The following is an 18,608-nucleotide window of genomic DNA, read 5'->3' on the forward strand; positions in this document are numbered from 1 at the left end:
TTCAGATGAGGTGCTGGATGTGGAGGTGAGGTGATGATGTGTTTAGCATTACAGAAACACGTTAAGGAGGGAGGTGCTGCTGTGTACTTGCAAATAGACCCTTCACGCATTCCAGATCCAAGAAGAGCTCTGTTGCTGGCCTGCTTCTCTTGGCCAGCCTCAGGAGACGGCTCCCAGAGCCCCTTGGAAGGGGCTGGGAGCGATGGGGAGGACGCTGGAAGCCAGTCGTGGGTTCCCGGAGCCCAGTGTTCAGCCTCTCTGGCCAACGCCCTCCCTCCCGTGGGTTTCTTCCCGAGACAGCCGAAGTATGTGGATTACATGATACGCGAATTCCGGGGGAAGGAGATGATGAAGAGCCAGTACCGTCTGCACTTCCAGCTTCCCATGAGGATCATCCCCCTGTAAGGAGCCTCTCCCTGGACTGAAGGGGATGTCTGAACAAGGCTAGGCCAGTCCTGCAGTGAGCCCCGCTTCCTAGATCCCTGAGCCACTCCCTCGGGCCCGCCAGGGGCCTGCCATCTGGCCCAGTGCCTGATGTTCTTTAGCTCATTTCAGCCTCACAGCCCTGTAGGTAGGCTTGAGCATTAAGGTAGCTGATGTGTCCCATTTTACAGGTCCCACTTCACAGAAAGGAAACTGAGGCTCAGAGAGGGCACGTGAAGGTGGTGGGCTTGCTCTGTTTGCCCTCCCAGTCCCTCTGCACAGCGTGCACACTCTCCTGCTTCCTCGGACAGGTGCCGAGTGGGTCTGGTGGTTTCATCCCCAGGCACAGATGGCTCGCGTAGCGTGGATAGGGCTTTCCTCTGAGGTGACAGGGAGTGAGAGCCATCACAAGAACTGTTCCTCGAGCTGCACTGGGCCCTGGGGGCAGCCGCCCCATCTTTCCTGGAGCATGTGGCTCTGTCCCTGCCTTGACTTCTGCCTGACCCTGCCTGCTCTCTCCTCTTTGTGGCTCCTCCCCACTGTGCCCTCTGGAGCTTCACCTTTTCCTCTCTCTGTGCCATGGCCCTGTTTGCCCCCACCCCTCTCAACTCCCCAAGAGTGAGGAGCACCCCAGTGGATCCGGCCCCCTGACCCAGGTCTCTTGAGCTGGGCTGCCTGTAGGCCACTGGCTTGCTTCCCGGAGCCCATCTTGGGTTGGAGCACCGACTGCCAGGTGCAGGCGGCCAGCATCTGGGAGCTGAGTCTTCTGGTACAACATGTGGTAACCTACATTTGTGGCCTGGTTAGGAGGGGCTGTGGGTGGGTCTGTCCTCAGGGGACCACCCAGAGCAGACCTCGGGGAAGACCACAAACTAGAAGGCAGGCTGTGCCTGCAAGCAGCCTCAAGTTTAATAGAGAAGACGGTTTAATGAAAACCACAAAAGGGGAACTTCAAAAACAATTTTGGTCAAGATTTAATTGAGGAATAGCCAATAACTATGAATGATGAAAGATTTTATAATCATAAATTTTGACATGAAAACTTGGCTTGATGTAGCCAAGCCTTCACTGGTCTTTCTGTTTCCTTGGGACATTCAGAATCCCAAGGTACTGAAAAGACCTGAACCAAAACTGTCAAGAAGCTTGCCCCTGTTTTCTCCTATTTATTTTCTCAACCTGCAAACCTGGAAAGCACTTCCAGCTTGGCAGAGAAACTACTAGATACATTGTATTTAATTACCTGTTTTTTTTTTTTTTGAGGAAGATTAGCCCTGAGCTAACTACTGCCAATCCTCCTCTTTTTGCCAAGAAAGACTAGCCCTGAGCTAACATCCATACCCGTCTTCCTCTACTTTATATGTGGGATGCCTACCACAGCATGGCTTTTGCCAAGCAGTGCCATGTCCGCACCCGGGATCCGAACCAGCGAATCCTGGGCCACCAAGAAGTGGAACGTGCGCACTTAACCACTGCACTGCCGGGTCGGCCCCTAATTACCTGCTTTTAAAGGCTGGCTCTCCTTTACCGAGCCTGGGCCGAATTCACTAGCACACCATCTCCTTGGTCCCACCACAATCCTAGGAGGTGGAGGTGCTGTCCTTGTGCAGATGAAGAAGCAAGACCTCATGAGGTGACATTTCCCTAGGGCCCTCTTCACTTGTCATAGCTCTCATCTGCCACATCTATTCCTCACTGTCTCTTGGTCCTGACAGAGGAGGTAGAATTGGAAGTGACGAGTAGAGGGTGACTGAGAACATTCATCATGGTCTGGATGGAGCTCTGGGCCGAGGAGAGGAGGGGGAGGAGTGTCCAGATGCCCGATTCCGCTCTCTTCTACAGAGATTGTGACGCAGTGGCGTTGCACAGTGACTGGCTTGTCCTGAAGCTGCCGGTCAGATCACTGGGAAAGGGCTTTGGCTAGAGTAGGGATCAAGTTGCCTGGGTTCAGTGCTGCTCTGCTGGTAACCAGGATGTAACTCCAGGCCAACGGTTATCCCCTGGGTCCCTGTGAGGCGAGGTGACATTACCTGCCCTGCTGGGACCCAGAGGTGTGGGCACATCAAGTGGGACAGTGTGTGCTCTGACGTGTTGGGAAGTCAAAATCACGGTGCCCTTTAATAACCAGATAGCTGCTTAGCCAACTTTGGGGCAGGAAAGAAGCCACTGCAAGGTGGCGCTGAAACTGGGAAGGCTGTATGTGGCTTCCTGCAAGGCCAAGTCGGCCCCAGGAGCTGTTTGCTGGGCTCAGTGTGTGTCCTTGGAGACGCAGAGTTGGGTACTCAGGGCTCTAATTTCTTACTGTCCCCTTGTCCACTTTTATCTCATTCTCGGGCCTCATTCCCCCCCTTACCCTGGAGCACTAGAGCAGTTGCTGAAAGCAGTGTTATTTTACAGTTTTCAGTCAAAAGCCCCATTCCGCTCACCTTCTGTGGGCCGTTTTTCCCAAAAAAGATGGTTTGCAAAGGACCTCTGTTCTCGTCTCCTCTGACCCATGCCATCCTGAGGAAGCTGACTGGCTATTTCACAGAAGAAGCTTACTGCTTTTGGAGCCCCATCTCAGATCGGCTTGGGTCTCCTTTTCTTTGGGTCCCCGTAGATAATGATAGAAGTCCCCTCAGAGGAGGGGCAGTGGCCCCGTCTCACGGAGCCAGCTAGATTTCTTTGGTGGTGTGCATGTGCGCACACATGCGTGCATGTGAGCGAAGCTGCTCTTGTGCTTTGTCCATCTTCCTCTGTGCTTTGTTCTGTTTTTATTGGCCTTTTCTCTCTCATTACCTTCCACAGGAATCATGGGAGTGAGATTGTGAAAGTGGAGTTTTTAATCCATCGGTTCAAGAAGACCGGGTATTTCCTGACCATCACCAAGGACGGGTTCCTGCAGTCCTGGTCCGAGTCCTTTGTGCTGATCAACTGCTTTAGGGTGAGTGGCGCCCACATGGGGAACACACATGGGCTGGTCGGAGAGCCTCTGCCCTTGCACCCTGCACCCTGAGCGGGCTCCTTCTTGGGGCTCGTGGTCTAAGCAGCTCACACTTGCAGTCATAGCTCCTGGGTCCAGGTTCTGGCTTCACTGTGGGACTATGAGCCTCAGGTTTCTCTCTGCAAGGATCCCACCTAGATGTCCATTCCACTAGGCTGTCCAACCGATGCCTCAAACCCGGTTTGTCCCAACAGAATGTCACTACAGCCCTCCCTGCCACCAGACTTACTTCTCCTGTGCCCCTGTCTCAGTGAATGGCATCAATATCCCCACAGCTCCTGTGCTGGGCAGCAGCCTCCTTTCCTTTCCCCATCACACCCACTCTATTGCCAAGTTTGGCTGATTCAAGTCCTTTCCTGGACCAGGGGAAATCATAGTGGCTGTGAGCATGGGCTCTGGAGCCTGGCTGCACCCCTTCCAACTCTGTGACCTTGGACAAGTTAGTGTAGAGCACTGTGTGCCTCGTTTCCTCATCTGTCACATGGGGTTAGTGACAGTGCCCCCTGTCAGGGCTGGTGGGAGGATTTAATGGTGCAATATATGTCTCGTCCTTGGAGCAGAGCGAGGCACACAGCAAGCACCCGATAAACAGAAGCTGACATCGTCATTGTCTTTCAAGCGCTCTAAGTGATAAAACACTCAGAACCAGCCGCAGTGTGCTTGGTGTTCCCAGGCCGGTTCAGAATCCTCCAGCAAAGGAGGAGGGCACAGCTATCCCGAGATGAGAGGCTCACTGAGAATGCTGCCAGCACGTGAAAGCTTTCACAAGCCTGTGTCATTGCAGAGTGTTTGGTGGCTGATTCGGGGATCCTCCCTTGGGGCAGGAGCATTCTGCATAGTCCCCTCCCCCACGTGGCTGCAGACTAAGGGCTGTGGAGGTCCAGTGACTCCCCGGGACACACTTGGCAGCCCAGGACCGAGGGCAGGCACACCCATGTTTCGGAGGCCGGGGTTTCTGGCACACTCCACCCTCTTTTTCTCTGTGTGTTTGTTGGGGTTGGGGCACATTGCAGCCTGAGCTCCTGGTTGTGGCTGCCATATAGTCACCTCAGTGCCCCTCAAGGGCCAAACCTCAGAAGGGCTGAGGACAGAGGAAGGGTCCCCTGGAAGGCCCAGCAAACCTGGGCATCTTTCCTTGAGGGGCTGCTTTGGCAAGAGTGAACCATCAGGCACCATCTATGAGCACCCACTGCATGCCCAAGTCACGCAGATGGAAAGCCCGGAGTCTAGGGTGGGGCCTGGGCTTCACTAAGCGGCTGCGCAGCCTTGGGCAAGTTGCTGAGACTCCCTAGGGCTCTCAGTTTCTCATCTGAACATGGGGGCTATGGGCGTTGCCGTCACTTCAATTGTGTGTGGGTTAGACCCAAGCCATGGGCAGGAGAGGGGCCTCAGGGGGCCCTGGTCCACTGTTGTCACTGCCCCAGCCATTAGCGCAGGCCCCTCTGCTCTTGGTGCTCTGAGTTCTGACAGAACAGTCCACTTCCTGGCCCTGCCTTTGCCATCCCTTCTGAATCTCCGCCTAGAGGAACTGCCTTCGAACACCCCTACCTTTCTTTTTCAGGTCGTACCCTCTGCTTTCTTCAGTTCAGAGCCCGCTCATTGTTCAGGGAGTAAATGCAAGTTCCTTAGCATCCTTCCCTAACTCACCTCCCAGCCTCCCCAACCCAAGCCTGTCGGGCTGGCCGCCTCTCTTCCCTGGACACAGCAGCTCATTTCTGCTGATGTGCTTTGCTTGTGGCATCCCCTGCCTAGAGTGCCAGCTCACATTCTGTCTGCACAAGCATTACACGAGGTGGCACTAGAACAGAGAAGGGCCCCCCTGCCTGCTGAGCTCCTACATGTGCCAGCAGCCACTAGATGCTCTATCTTTCATTCCTCACAATCTGGCAGGACGATTTCTCCTTAATAAGCCACTTTGACCAGTTGACGCCAGCAGATGGTAAAGATTCAGACAAAAACCAAAATGAATACAGTGTTATATGTCAATTATGTCTCAATAATAACTGGGGCGAAAAGATTCAGGCACACAGAGGGGCAGATAGTGGAAAGTCAGTCTCCCCCTCCCAGACGCTAATTCCTCTCCCTGGAAGCAACTGCTGTGACCAGTTTTGGGGCACTCTTCCGTGGCTAGCCTGTACCCCCCCCCCTTTCTTTTTAAATATACAAATGGTAGCACGTTATAATGCTGCTTTTCACCTTGCTTTTTCACTTAATAATAGATCTTGGCAACGATTCTTTATTGATACATACACAGCTCCCTCGTTCTTGATGTCTGGGTGGTGTCCTGTGGTGTGGATTTGTGTAAGCTATCCTTTCCAGGTGGTCTCTGGCCTATTGCTGTCATAGCCATGTGGCAGTGTCCACCCGTGCATATACTTCCCTGTGAAAACATGCGAACGCAGCTATGGATGCATCTTGGAAATGGATCCCGAGCTCACAAGCTATGCATATTTAAAACTTTGGTGAGCTTGTCAAAGTGCTAAAAAGGGGTTGTGACGATGGGTGTTCTTTAAGCGCATTTTGCAGATGTGGAAACTGAGACAGGGAGGTTAGGGAGTTTATCCAAGGCCCCATCATTGGTCATTGGTGGCAGCGCTGGGCTCCATACCAGGTCTACTCCTGGCTCCAAGGCCTCGGGCAGCAGGAGAGAGTTCACGGGGACCCTGTGCTCCTGGTGTGTTCTCCTGGCAAGCCTCCCTAGCCCGGGTCCCCTCTGCTCTTCGTCCGGCCAGCTTAACAAGATCCAGCAGCTCCACAACCAGCGTATGTGGGTCATCGACATGGTGTGTCTCCACAACATGAACCTGGTTGCCGTTGCGTCCACTGACCAGAGGATAGGTGAGTCCCTGGCGGCTCCCCAGGCCTGCTCTTGGCTGTGGGGAGCCACGCATTTGCGCTTGGAGAGATCTGTCCGTGAGCCAACCAGGAGTCTGGATCAGAACCCTCTAGGAACACCACGGGGCAGTGAGCAGTGGGGCTGCTGGTCCTCACCAGAGACCCCTGAGGCGGGGATGTGGGTGTGGGTTCCATGCGTGCCTCCCTGTGTCTTTTCCGCAGAGTTCTTTGATATCAGTAACCATAGCTGTGTCCCGGCCTTCACCTTCATCGATCTGGACAGCTGTGTCCTGGTCATGGACTACTGGTGAGTCTCGTGGGAGACTGCTGTGGGGTCTTGACAGCAGCCACATCACTTGGGGGGTTTGGGACCCCCAGAAAGCCTCTCTGGAAACAGCCCTGGAAAGATTCCCACCCTGTGTGCCTGTGCTCTCCTCCCCGCAAGCTGCTTCTCTCTTGGGGTCCCCTTTCACGGTCACTCAGACCTCAGAGTCGTCGTCGGCTCCCCTTCCTCTCCCTCCCCCACCACCTCAGCCATCAAACCCTGGCAGAGGCTTGTCCCGCTGTGGCTGAGGACTCTGGGAACGTCATGGTCCATCAGTAGGGATGACTTGACAAAGAGCAGCTGGAGGACCAGGGTTTCATTTATTTTGGTTTTACATACTGATTTCTTTCGGACCTGGTTCTCCACGGTTTGGATCTGGGCGGCTGGTCCCATGTTTGTCAGCTCTTGAGGGCAAGGCTGGACAGTCATGTGGGAACTACGCTCGCTCCTGGGTGGAGGAAGGCCCCTGGAGGCCAGGGACGGGGTGCAGGACTGCAGCTGGGTGCCCCAGCCGGCTCCACAGTCTCTGTCTCCATCTTTCTGCAGGTCTGACTATAGCAGAGGTGTGTTCTGCTATGGGGACACCAAAGGGAACGTCTTCGTCTTCACCTCCGACAATGTGACCAACGGGCTGTTCAACCCCCAGATCTTCCCCAAGGCCTCCAAATGGGGTAGCTAAGACGCTGGGGAACGGGTGGAGAAGGCCTGCCCCAAGGTGCTCTGCCCTCTGCCTGCCTCCCTGCTCAGAGCCGCTGGGAAGCCTGGCTCCTTCAGAAGCTCAGGCAGCCGTGCACTTGTACACGCAGCTCAGAGTGGCCTGTGGGAGACAGACGGGGTGATGGGGTGACAGCAGGAGACGAGGAGGGGCTGAGAAGAGGGGCAATTTCTGAAGATGGGAGGTTGTGCAGGTGAGGGCTGAGGGCTGGGGCTTCGGGACCCTCCTCATCCCAGGATGATGAACCTGTGCCAGCTGTGTGACCCTGGGGAAGTTACTCAGCCTCTCTGGGTCTTAGGATGACGGCACTCACCTCCTCCATGGTTGTGAGGAGAGTTCTGCTCTCCTTGGCGCTGTGCTGCCTTTGGGGTGTGGGGAGTGGAGAGGCTGCCCTGGAGGTGGGCTTGGTGGGGCCTGAAGGAAAGCCTGGCTCCATGCGAAGGTGAATAAGCACAGCGACATTCGCTGAGCACTTGTGTGCTGAGTGCTTTGGGTGCATCACCCCCTGCAGTCCCGCACCCCTGCTGTTGTCACAGTCTGTTAGGAGAGGAGGAGCAGAGGGTTAGGGCTGAAGCTCTTGCATAGGCCCCACGGTGGGCAAGTGGCAGCTGAGGCCTGAGGCGGGCAGTCTGTCCCAGTGTCCGCACTGTAACCACCTGCTGGGCTCTATCCCAAACTGACTACATGCTGAAGGATGCTGTTTGGGGCTTCTCTGCCAGGGGCCCTAGATCCTGAGGCCTTGGGGCCTGCGGCAGTTGGGGACACATCTGAGCTGGACCCTGTCCAGGATCGAGACTTTGATGCACAGTGTCTGGCCTCCAGGCTGCTCCACATCCATCCTGAGGAGGCCCAGGCCACTGGGGGCCCCAGTCCACAGGGACACTGCCTCCCCCTCCATCCAGGACACCAGAATGGCTCCTTGGGCTTCCAGTCAGGGTTTCTGAGCAGGATACTTTCCAGGGGCTCCTGGGCCTTGCTGACACCTCCTGCCAAGCTTTTTGGGGCAGCATCCCCCACTGGCTGCACAGAAACACATTCTGCCCTGGATGCAGCAGGGGCTGGCTCCCTGCTTTGTCCTTGCCTCATCAGCCTCTGCCCCTGCTGCCTGCTCTGCCCTGACTCGGCACCCTGGTCTCTCTGCACCACCCTGGGAATTGGCGTGGGTGGTTGTGGTGGTCTTTGAGCTGAGTGTTGGATGGGAAATCAGAGCGGCGGCCGATGAAGCTGGAATGTTGGTTGGGAGTCCTTCCAAGCCACATAAAGACAAGGTGGGCCCAGCAGTGTATTAACTTGGCAGGAGTTGGACAGACCAGCTCTGTGACCTGGAGCCAGTTGCTTAACCTCTCTGTGCCTCAGTTTCCTGATTCAAATAGGGATGAGCGTAATCAATTCACAGTTTCACTGTAAGGTACAAGGAGAGAGTGCAGTGTGAAGCACACAGTAAGTGCTGGTGACTGTCTCCCCTGCCCTCCTGGGCCTCCTGGTCCAGTGGGAGCGGCAGGCAGGCCAGCAGGCTCGCAGAGCAGAGGAACTAAGCTTCCTCCAGCCTGTGCCCGTGCAGAGCTCCCCCTACTTTAGTGACCTTGAGCAACACTCCACCCCCTTGGGACTTCCTTCTCAAGCTTCCTCCTGCTCTTGCAAGATGGGGAGGTGACCTGCAGCACTCGTGCGCTTGACATAAGTCCCCAGATGGGCTCCTCTCTTGTCTCCATTTTGCCTGGGAGTTTCTCTCAGACTGGAGCCCAGACTGCCCCGCCCCTCTGACCTATGTCCCTAACTCCCTTCTGAAGGCAGGCCCATGCTTGTCCCCTGTCACTGCTGACACCGCCCATCCAGCTGGCACCAGGGGCCTGCTAGTGCTTTCCCTGGGGGCTCCTCAGCTGCCTGCCGTGGGCGGTTCCGCAGCCAGGAGACTCAGCCCCCCAGGCCTGAGGTGAGGCTGAGCTCAGCGCTTGCTTTCTCCCGGCACGCTTGCTCTATGACGCACATGCGCAACTTCTCCCTCCTGGACTGTGAGTTTCTGGAAGACGGGGCATGGAGTTTGAAGCATGATGGCAAACTCCCAAATGAGTATTTTCAGAATGAACGGAGCCTAGGGTCTCAATTCGTTCTCCACTCCAGCAGAGCTGGGTCTCCCTAATGGAGCACTGCTGGTCTAGGTCGCAGCAGCTACGGAGAGGGAAGAGACCCGGAATGTGGTTCCACTTCTGCCATGAGCTGGCGGGGGGCTCTGGGCAGCAGTGTTCATCTGCCCCGTCTGTTTTCTGGGTGTTGAGTTCACTCCACTGAACTCACCAGGACACAGTGAGGCTTGAACGAGCATTTGAATGGAAAAGCCCTTTCAGACGCTCGGGAGTTGCCAACCAACTCAAGTGTCTTCTGAGACTTTGCTTGTCTGGCAAAGGGGGAGAGCTGGTGATGTGGACCTCAATTTTCCCCCTCTCAGATCAGGGGATCAAGGTTTCCACGCAGAAGCTCTTAAATGAGAAGTCCCCTTTGCACAGAAGTTACCGACTGAAGGTGAGTCGTATCTTTCTATAGCCTGTTACCATGGTAACTGTCTGTCCACACGCCACTCAAAATACATGCAGGGAGTGCATTTGTCCCCTGGGTTCCGATTTAGGCCTTGAGGCTTGACCTCTGGGAGCCGGGTCAAGGCGGCTGCTGGATCCTGTTGGCTCTTTCTGCAGAAGACGTACGTGTCCCGAAGGGCCGTGGTCCCGGCACAACTTGCCTTGCAACTGGATGGCTGCTGTGGCTTCCAGCTATTTCCCCGTGTGCTTTCTCCAGCAGTCAGGAGAATGATCAGATACAAATACAGTCATGTTGATGTGGGGTCGGCGAGCCGAGGAGTCGAAAGAAAGATTTCTTAGACTCTCAAGATCTGGCAGGAGTGCTCTTTTATTTAGAGAATAGTGTAGAATAGCATGGGGACAGGACCCATGGGCAGTCAGAGCTTCTGCTGCCACTTCTGCTGCCCCCGCTGGCATGGGGACAGGACCCATGGGCAGGCAGAGCTGGTGCGTGGGGACAGGACCCACGGGCAGTCAGAGCTCCTGCTGCTGCCCCGAGTTGAGGGTTAGGGCTAATTTTATAAGGCATGGGTATGTGAATCATTTCTTTACAAGACAAAGGAAAGAACATGAAAAAAAGTTAAAATGGTATCAGTGCAGGTGGGGTCTGGTTGTTGGGTGATCCCATGACTTTTAGACAAGAATCAAATCGGAATAAGTAAAGGTCAGAAGCCACCACCCTAAATCAGTTACATGAGATTGCCAGACAGCAACCAACTTAAGTTCTTGCCTTCTCCATTAAGAGTTTCTAGGGATAAGGTCATCTCTCTTCTTCCTGGTACAGAGAGGGAGGCACCTTTTACAGATAGAGATTTACCTTACAAATGTAAATGTGTCCCAACAAGGGCAAGTTCCATTCCCCAGAGCCTCCTTCCCTGTCCCAGTTTATCAAAAGCAATCAGCCCAAAAGAATCCCCATGCCAAAGAGACATATCTTGGGGTGGCCAATTTCAGGTCCCTACAAGGTCATCCCCCCTTCCTTCACAAATGCAAATGTCTCTCAAAAGGGCAAGCAAAATTCCAGTCCTCGGAGCCTGCTTCTCATCTACAGTTTTAAAAGTAACCAGCCTAAAATCCTCATCAATGTCACTCCTTTGCTCAAACCCCCCCGGTAGCTTCTCATCATGTTTGGAACAAAATTTCAAGTGTTTACTATGACCATCAGGACATGAGGCGATCTGGCCCCTCACTTGTTCTGGGTCTTGCTTTCTACCTATCTTCTCCTCTGCTGTAGAGATGCAGGCAGCCTTGCTATTCCCTCAACACACAAAGCCCCTTTCAACCTCAGGGCCTTGACACATGCTGGGCCTTCAGGCTGCCGTGCTCTTCCCTATGTACCTATATGCTGGTCTCCCTGCTTCCTTTAGATCCCTAACCAACCAGCCTGGAACAGCTCTGCTGCCTCCTCTGCCTATATGCCTTCACCCTCCAGCACTTATAGGATCTGACACCATGACAATGTGTGTTTATTTTTCATATCACCAAGCAATTCTTCGACCCCAGCTGGGTGTCCTACAATTGAACGCAATTCTGACGCTGTCTACCCACAGATAGCATCAGATTCTACAGTCATGGGCTCATTCTCACAAGGCTGCCCTCCACTCCAGATGCTATCACAAGTCCAGGTTGTCCCCTCTGCTTCTGACCGACTGGCTGTAAATCAGAGGTTCCCACGATGCTTTCTTTGGGTTCGATTAATTTGCTAGAGCGGCTCATAGAACTCAGAGAAACATTTTACTTACTTGATTATCAGTTTATTATAAAAAGATACAGCTTAGGAACAGGCAGATGGAAGAGATGTGTAGGGCAATGTATGTGGTAAGGGGCATGGGGTTTCCAGGCTCTCTGGGTGCACCCCTTTCCCCAAATCTCTTCGTGTTCACCAGCCAAGGAGGTCTCTGAATCCTGTCCTTTTGGGGTTTTGGGGGCTTCATTACATTACATAGACATGATTGATTAAATCATTGGCCAATGGAGATGGATTTGACCTCCAGGCCCTCTCCCCTTCCCCAGAGCTCAGGGAGTGGGATGGAAAGTTCCAGCCCTCTATCACATGGTTGGCTCCACTGGCAGCCAGCCCCCATCCTCAGGTGCTTTCTAAAGGCCACCTCCTTAACATAAACTCAGGTGTGGTTGAAAGAGCTTTGTTAGGAATATCAAGACACCTTTATTGCTCTTATCACTTAGGACATTCCAAGGGTTTTAGGAGCTCTGTGCCAGGAACAGGGACAAACACCAAATATATGTTTCTAATTATAAATCACAATATCACAGCTTACCACCTCCCAACTTCGTATTGTCCCTCCAGTGGTTTCTCATCCTGTCACCTTCAGGAGATTGACAGCTCCTTGAGGACAGGCCCTTAGTGTGTGGTGTTCTCTGTTCTGTCGCAGTGCCTGAAATAGCACCTGGTGTAAGTGGGCTCCCAGTGCATTTGTTGAACAAATGAACGCATGTGTGAATGAATGAATCTGACACTCAGGGCAGTCCAAGTTGAGTGGTCCAAAACCCATAAATGCTTCTTTTCGAGCAGGTTGGATCATTCAGGCCCTGGGACCCTCTCAGGAAGAGTCACACCCTAGCCCGCCTTCTTTTCCACCTTCTGTGGGCATCTCATCTTGGCCTTGGTTTTCCCTCCGAGTTGCTAAGTGTCCCCGGTTCCGTGCAGGGCCTTGGATTCTGCCTTCACGATGACAGACTCTGGGTGAGACAGTGCCTGTGAAACCCAGCTCAGAGCCTGGTCAGCCCCCACCTCACCTCCTCCATTCTTGTCCCAGAGAGGAGATCTCTGGGTTGGGAGGCCGAGCCCGGGCCAGACCACAGAGCTGGAGCTCCAGTGCAGAGCCCCTTGCCTTGTGGGTCTCAGCCTTTTGTGGCCCAAGTTGCAGCAGATAATATTCTCCTGCACTGCAGGCTCTGGGAGCAGACCACCTTCAAACATGGACAAACATGGAGGGAGCGGTGGGGCTGGGGGCACTGGCCGCTCTGTGCTGGGGCCCGTGGATGCAGAGACTGTGGACAAACATGGAGGGAGCGGTGGGGCTGGGGGCACTGGCCGCTCTGTGCTGGGCCCGTGGATGCAGAGACTGTGGACAAACATGGAGGGAGCGGTGGGGCTGGGGGCACTGGCCACTCTGTGCTGGCCCCGTGGATGCAGAGACTGTGGACTAACATGGAGGGAGCGGTGGGGCTGGGGGCACTGGCTGCTCTGTGCTGGCCCGTGGATGCAGAGACTGTGGACTAACATGGAGGGAGCGGTGGGGCTGGGGGCACTGGCCGCTCTGTGCTGGGCCCGTGCATGCAGAGACTGTGGACTAACATGGAGGGAGCGGTGGGGCTGGGGGCACTGGCCGCTCTGTGCTGGGCCCGTGGATGCAGAGACTGTGGACTAACATGGAGGGAGCGGTGGGGCTGGGGGCGCTGGCCGCTCTGTGCTGGCCCGTGGATGCAGAGACTGTGGACTAACATGGAGGGAGCGGTGGGGCTGGGGGCGCTGGCCGCTCTGTGCTGGGCCGTGGATGCAGAGACTGTGGACAAACATGGAGGGAGCGGTGGGGCTGGGGGCGCTGGCCGCTCTGTGCTGGGCCGTGGATGCAGAGACTGTGGACTAACATGGAGGGAGCGGTGGGGCTGGGGGCGCTGGCCGCTCTGTGCTGGCCCGTGGATGCAGAGACTGTGGACTAACATGGAGGGAGCGGTGGGGCTGGGGGCGCTGGCCGCTCTGTGCTGGCCCGTGGATGCAGAGACTGTGGACTAACATGGAGGGAGCGGTGGGGCTGGGGGCGCTGGCCGCTCTGTGCTGGCCCGTGGATGCAGAGACTGTGGACAAACATGGAGGGAGCGGTGGGGCTGGGGGCGCTGGCCGCTCTGTGCTGGCCCGTGGATGCAGAGACTGTGGACTAACATGGAGGGAGCGGTGGGGCTGGGGGCACTGGCCGCTCTGTGCTGGCCCGTGGATGCAGAGACTGTGGACTAACATGGAGGGAGCGGTGGGGCTGGGGGCGCTGGCCGCTCTGTGCTGGGCCCGTGGATGCAGAGACTGTGGACTAGGCAGGCTGCCGTTCATCTGTCCTTCCCCTGGGTGGGCTGACAGACAGTACTGGTCTGGGCCTGACCTTGCCTGTCCTCCAGCTTATAAGCAAGATTTCACGAGCAGCAGCCTTAAGTACTTTTAAGCCCTTTCACTGAGAAGCGATGGCCACACCCCCCTGGTCGCAGGACCTGGTGTAGGACTGCAGGGTCAGATCACTTCGTCAGAGCTGTAGTCGGCAGAAGGGCGTTGGGCTCGGCGATCTCCGGGCCCGGTCGGCCCCCAGCACTTGCTGTGTTCTGGGGAACAGGCCTGAAGGCTGTCCGTGGGTTGGGTCTCCCACCACCGCTGCTCTCTTCCCAGGCTCTGCATCCCAACTGGTGCCAACAGGTCAAGTTCATCCCCCAGCTGAACCTGGTGGCCTCCTGTTCAGCCATTGAGAAGTCCTCTCTGGTGCTGACGATATTGCCATCCAAAGCCCCCGAGAATCCCAAGTAAGCGCACGTCTCTCCAGGCTGGGGTGGTGGGGCTGGGCGGGGGCGGGTGGTGACAGTGCCCCCAGGGAGCTGGCTTCATTCCTGCTGAGAGTGGCCACCCCCAGGACGGTGGCATGTCCTGTGCGCACGGCAGAGTCCTGCGGATCATGCCTGGTCTGAGGAAGCACGCGTGTCCTCCGGGCCCACGGTGGGTGTGCTGGTTAGAAGGTGGCCTCTGGAGTTGGTTTTAACCATCATTCTGGCATTGCCACCAGTGGCAAAAATATCATAGGCCTCTTTCGCCCGCCAATTTATCTGCAAAACTCAGCATAGAAGCTGGGACGTAGTGAAAGTAGGCAGTCAAAAAGTGTTTCCTGGGGCCAGCCCCGTGGCCGAGTGGTTGAGTTCACACGCTCCACTTCGGTGGCCCAGAGTTTTGCTGGTTTGGATCCTGGGCACGGACATGGCACTGCTCATCAAGCCACGCTGAGGTGGCATCCCACATGCCACAACTAGAAGGACCCACAACTAAAATATACAACTATGTACTGAAGGCATTTGGGGAGAAAAAGCAGAAAAAAAAAAAAAAAGATTGGCAACAGTTGTTAGGTGCCAATCTTTAGAAAAAAAAAAAAAGCGTTTCCTGAATGAAGGAATGAATGCAAGTCACTTCCCCTCTGTGAGCCTCAGTTTCTTCCTCTGTCAAAGGGCGTGAGAACGCACTCTGGTCACTCCCTCAAGGGTTATGCGAGTGAATGTGTACATGGCTTGTGTTCAGTAATGGGGGCATTTGTTCTGTGGAGACACTTCTCATCTATTTCCTTCATTCTCGAGTCCTCTACCCTGGAGTGAATTTTTTCCTTTTCTTTCTTTTTTCTTATTAGTCACACGAGGAAATATGCGTACATTATCCCTGTAACAAATTAAAATGTTATAAATATAATTGGAGTCCTGTGGCCCCCCTGCCCTTATCCAGTCCCCACTGGCTCACTCTGTTACCGAAGGGCCTGCTTCATCTGGTCAGGGGGACCTGTCACTATGCCTTTCACGGTATGTCTTTCCTCCTAAGGATTCCTTCCCTCCTCTGCATCTTCCTCCTGTTCAGGTCTTTACCCTCGGGAGCCTTTGGGTCTGTGACATTTTGCTCTGAGCAGCCGAATCATGAGCTGCAGCCTCAGGCACGTCTTGGGGGAAGAGCAGGAGATTTGAGACCCATGCTGGGGGAGCAACTGGGTGAGGCACATTGAGGAGACTGAGAGCCATTCAGGCCCCATCTCCGTCTGTCCTTTTCTGTCCCAGTTGTTTTCCAGAGGGAAGCTCACACCTGGAATGGTAGGGCTAGTTTAGTGCAACCCCTCAGCTTACAGATGGGAAACTTGTGGCTTAGGGAGGGGAGGTGCCTGTCTTGGAGCAGACGTTTGACCTGGGGTTGTGTCCCAGGCCTCATTGTACGTCCAGTGTCTTGTTAACCAAAGAGGACTCTGCACATTGCCGTCCAAGTCCAGGAACTCACTGCAGGGTGGAGGCGGCGCCTTGGAGAATGTCCGCGGCAGTGGGCAAATTTCGGCCTTGTCTTCAGTGCTGTGAGTGGGACAGGGTTCAGGATCTTGCTTGGAGCTGGTTTGCTGAGGTTCGCCTCTCTGCTTTGGTGGTAGTAGGACCTCACGTCTGCGATGTGTTTCATTCAGCTTCTTGCTTTATGGGGTGTCAGTGGCAGGAGGGCATCAGGGGGATCACCTCACCATGTTCGTGGGGCCTCTGTGGTCTGGCTTGCTGCCTTCCTCATCTCACCTCTTCCCCCTTGTGACTCAGGCATGCTCCTGCCCCAGGGCCTTTGCATTGCTCTTCTTTGTCTCATGTGCTCTTGTTTTTTTTTCGTTTTTGTGTTTTAAACATTTTTATTATGAAAAATTTCAGACACAAAAGTAGAGAAAATAGTATAATGATTTAATATCTCTAGTACCTAGTCCAAGTTAATCTTCCCCCAAATGTCTCAAAATGTCTTTTTACAATATTTGAAATAGGATATAAACAAGATTCTAAGATGATTTTGAGCAGAGCAACTGTGCGGTCTGATGTGTGGGAGCACCCCTCTGGCTGCTCTGTTGCAAGTAGAGTGTACATGGACAGGAGTGGCGACGGGGACACCAGTGTGGATGCCATTGTAATAACTCAGGCTACGTATGATGGTGGCCTGGAGCCGGCCAGTGGAGTGGAGATGGGGGGACCTGATATACAGTCTGGGGGCAGGTTGGCTGTATGGCGCACCGCACCCTTTCTTCTTGCCTGAATGCAGTACACACATTGGCCAGCAGGTGGCACCATTGACTGCTTGCTGGTCTCCTGTTCCTGGCAATGACCTTGGGGTGTGGCCTCTGCAAGTGGGGTCTGGCATTGCCACCCCAAACTCTGCCTCCAAGGCAGTGTGGGCCTCAGCGTCTGGCTTCCTGGAAGCCAGCCTGAGATGAGTTCCTCAGGTGGTTGGAGCCAACAGTGACTCTGATGGAGGAACTGGGGAGGAATGGAGTGACCCACTGCATCTCCCCTGCTTTCCCCCTTCTCTCACGTCTGCCACCACCACCTAGGTAAAGCCACCATCATCTCCCACCTGGACTGCTTGCCATGGCCTTTGCTGTGTCCTCTCTGACCTTCCAGTCCCTTCCCTGCACAGCAGTCATCTGCAGACCTGGTCTCCTTCAGCTGTCCTGTCAAAGCCGCCTGTTTATTCCCTGCAGGATTGGCCGTGATTGTAAAGGTCCATCTCCCTGTCTCTCTGTTCCTTTACTTGCTCGTGCTGCTTCCCTCCTGAAGGAAAGCTCTGTGAAGGCAGGGGCATCATATCTACGCCTCTGGCCATCCTGGAAGGGCGTAGGAGCCAGTAAATGTTTGTCAAATGAATGAGTCAGCCAGCCCGAAATAATTTCTTGTAATGCTTTTGTGTCCATTCTTCCAGAATATTTCTCTGCACTCGTACGCATGGAGGGAGATGTATCTGGTTGGACAATAAATGAAATACATGTATTCGATATGTTCTTCCTGAAGTTTGGTTTTTAGAGGGATCCTTCTGGCTGTGGAGGGGAGAGCAGACTGGAGAGGGATCAAGACTGGAGGTTGAGAGGCCCCTGGGAGGCTGACACAGATGAAGGGGTCTGTCCTAAGCAGAGGTCAGTGCTGTGGTGGGATGTGGGCAAGGGACTTGGGGCCCAGCTGGATGCTGAAAGTGCGGGAGAGGGAGCCTCCAGGATGATGCCCAGGCAACGGGCTCAGGCCGCGGGAGTGGCAGAGGAGCCAGTGCAGGGGCAGGTTCAGTGGGGCATGCTGCATTAGAGGGCTGGAGTCCCTACAGCTGGGGCCTTTGAGTGGAGTTCTGAAGAGAGTTTGAGCAGAAGGAGCTGGCAGGACAGGATGTGTGGATAAGAGGGAACAGCATGTGCAAAGGCACAGAGCTTCCAGGGCCCTTGGACCTGTGAGGGCTGCTGGCTTCCCAGAATCACCCTGGCCCTCCCAGCCTCACCTCTTCCTTTCCTGGAGCACCAGTTGCTGAGCCTTCTGCCTCTTCCTGTCATGCCCACCCTGGGTCTGAATCCTGACCCCATCTTGCCAGCCATGTGACCTTGGGCAAGCTCCTTAACTTCTCCTTTCTGTGTCCTCATCGTGGCACAGGGCTGATGACACTCTTCAGGGTTGTGGGAGGGGTCCAGGTGACACAGGAGCAGCACCCAGCATGGGGCCAGCCCGGAGCAGGGGCACCCAGGAGCTTTCTGCCCTTGCCCCTGGCCCTTGGAACGCCCTCCCCTTTTTTTGATTTGTGTCATGGGTTGGGGACACCTGTTCCGGTGTAGGTGAGGTGCAGATCAAGTTAAGTTTGCCCTTGGAATGAGGCCAATGTGTTACACCTGTGGGGAGCGGCTCCTGTTTTGGGGGCTGCTTTCCCCTACAGGCGAGAGGTGGGTGCCTTCTCCTCGAGCTGCTGGCTTTGGGCCGAGACCCGCGGCTGCCACTCTGCCTGCGGTGCTGGGCCCTGGCGTGGCGGCAGGGTGAGCCTGGTCAGGATTTCTGGGGCTGCTCCTCCCAGGCCCCTGCCTCCAGCTCCTTCCCTCCCCAGGCCCAGAGACTCCCTGAGGCCACTGCTCCCAGCCCTCGGCCTTCCCTCTTTGCTGTTGTAGGTTTTCAGTGCTGAACTTGAGAAGAGGAATTCTTTGCTTCGATTACTGCCCAGACAAGAACTTCCTGGGTAAGTAATCTCCATGT

General features: G+C 55.0%; 1 protein-coding gene and 1 non-coding gene across 5 annotated transcripts in view; both read left to right on the top strand.

Moving 5' to 3' along the window:
- EFCAB8 (EF-hand calcium binding domain 8) overlaps positions 1–18,608 on the top strand; it is a 66,653-nt gene that overhangs the window by 10,748 nt on the left and 37,297 nt on the right. For 3 of the 4 annotated variants that reach the window (XM_014735101.3, XM_070248045.1, XM_070248046.1), the window contains exons 5-12: positions 301–401; positions 3,208–3,343; positions 6,136–6,241; positions 6,461–6,545; positions 7,110–7,234; positions 9,725–9,798; positions 14,245–14,375; positions 18,524–18,591. In XM_014735101.3, the coding sequence (XP_014590587.3) occupies positions 301–401; positions 3,208–3,343; positions 6,136–6,241; positions 6,461–6,545; positions 7,110–7,234; positions 9,725–9,798; positions 14,245–14,375; positions 18,524–18,591 (826 nt within the window). The remainder of the gene's footprint in view (positions 1–300; positions 402–3,207; positions 3,344–6,135; positions 6,242–6,460; positions 6,546–7,109; positions 7,235–9,724; positions 9,799–14,244; positions 14,376–18,523; positions 18,592–18,608) is intronic. The other variant, XM_070248047.1, reaches the window with a different exon arrangement.
- MIR8968 (microRNA mir-8968) lies at positions 7,485–7,629 on the top strand. Its single transcript, NR_127972.1, has one exon. It is a non-coding gene; the product is annotated as a microRNA mir-8968 (primary transcript).

Source organism: Equus caballus, chromosome 22, assembly GCF_041296265.1.
Source record: "Equus caballus isolate H_3958 breed thoroughbred chromosome 22, TB-T2T, whole genome shotgun sequence".
Classification (NCBI taxonomy): Eukaryota; Metazoa; Chordata; class Mammalia; order Perissodactyla; family Equidae; genus Equus; species Equus caballus.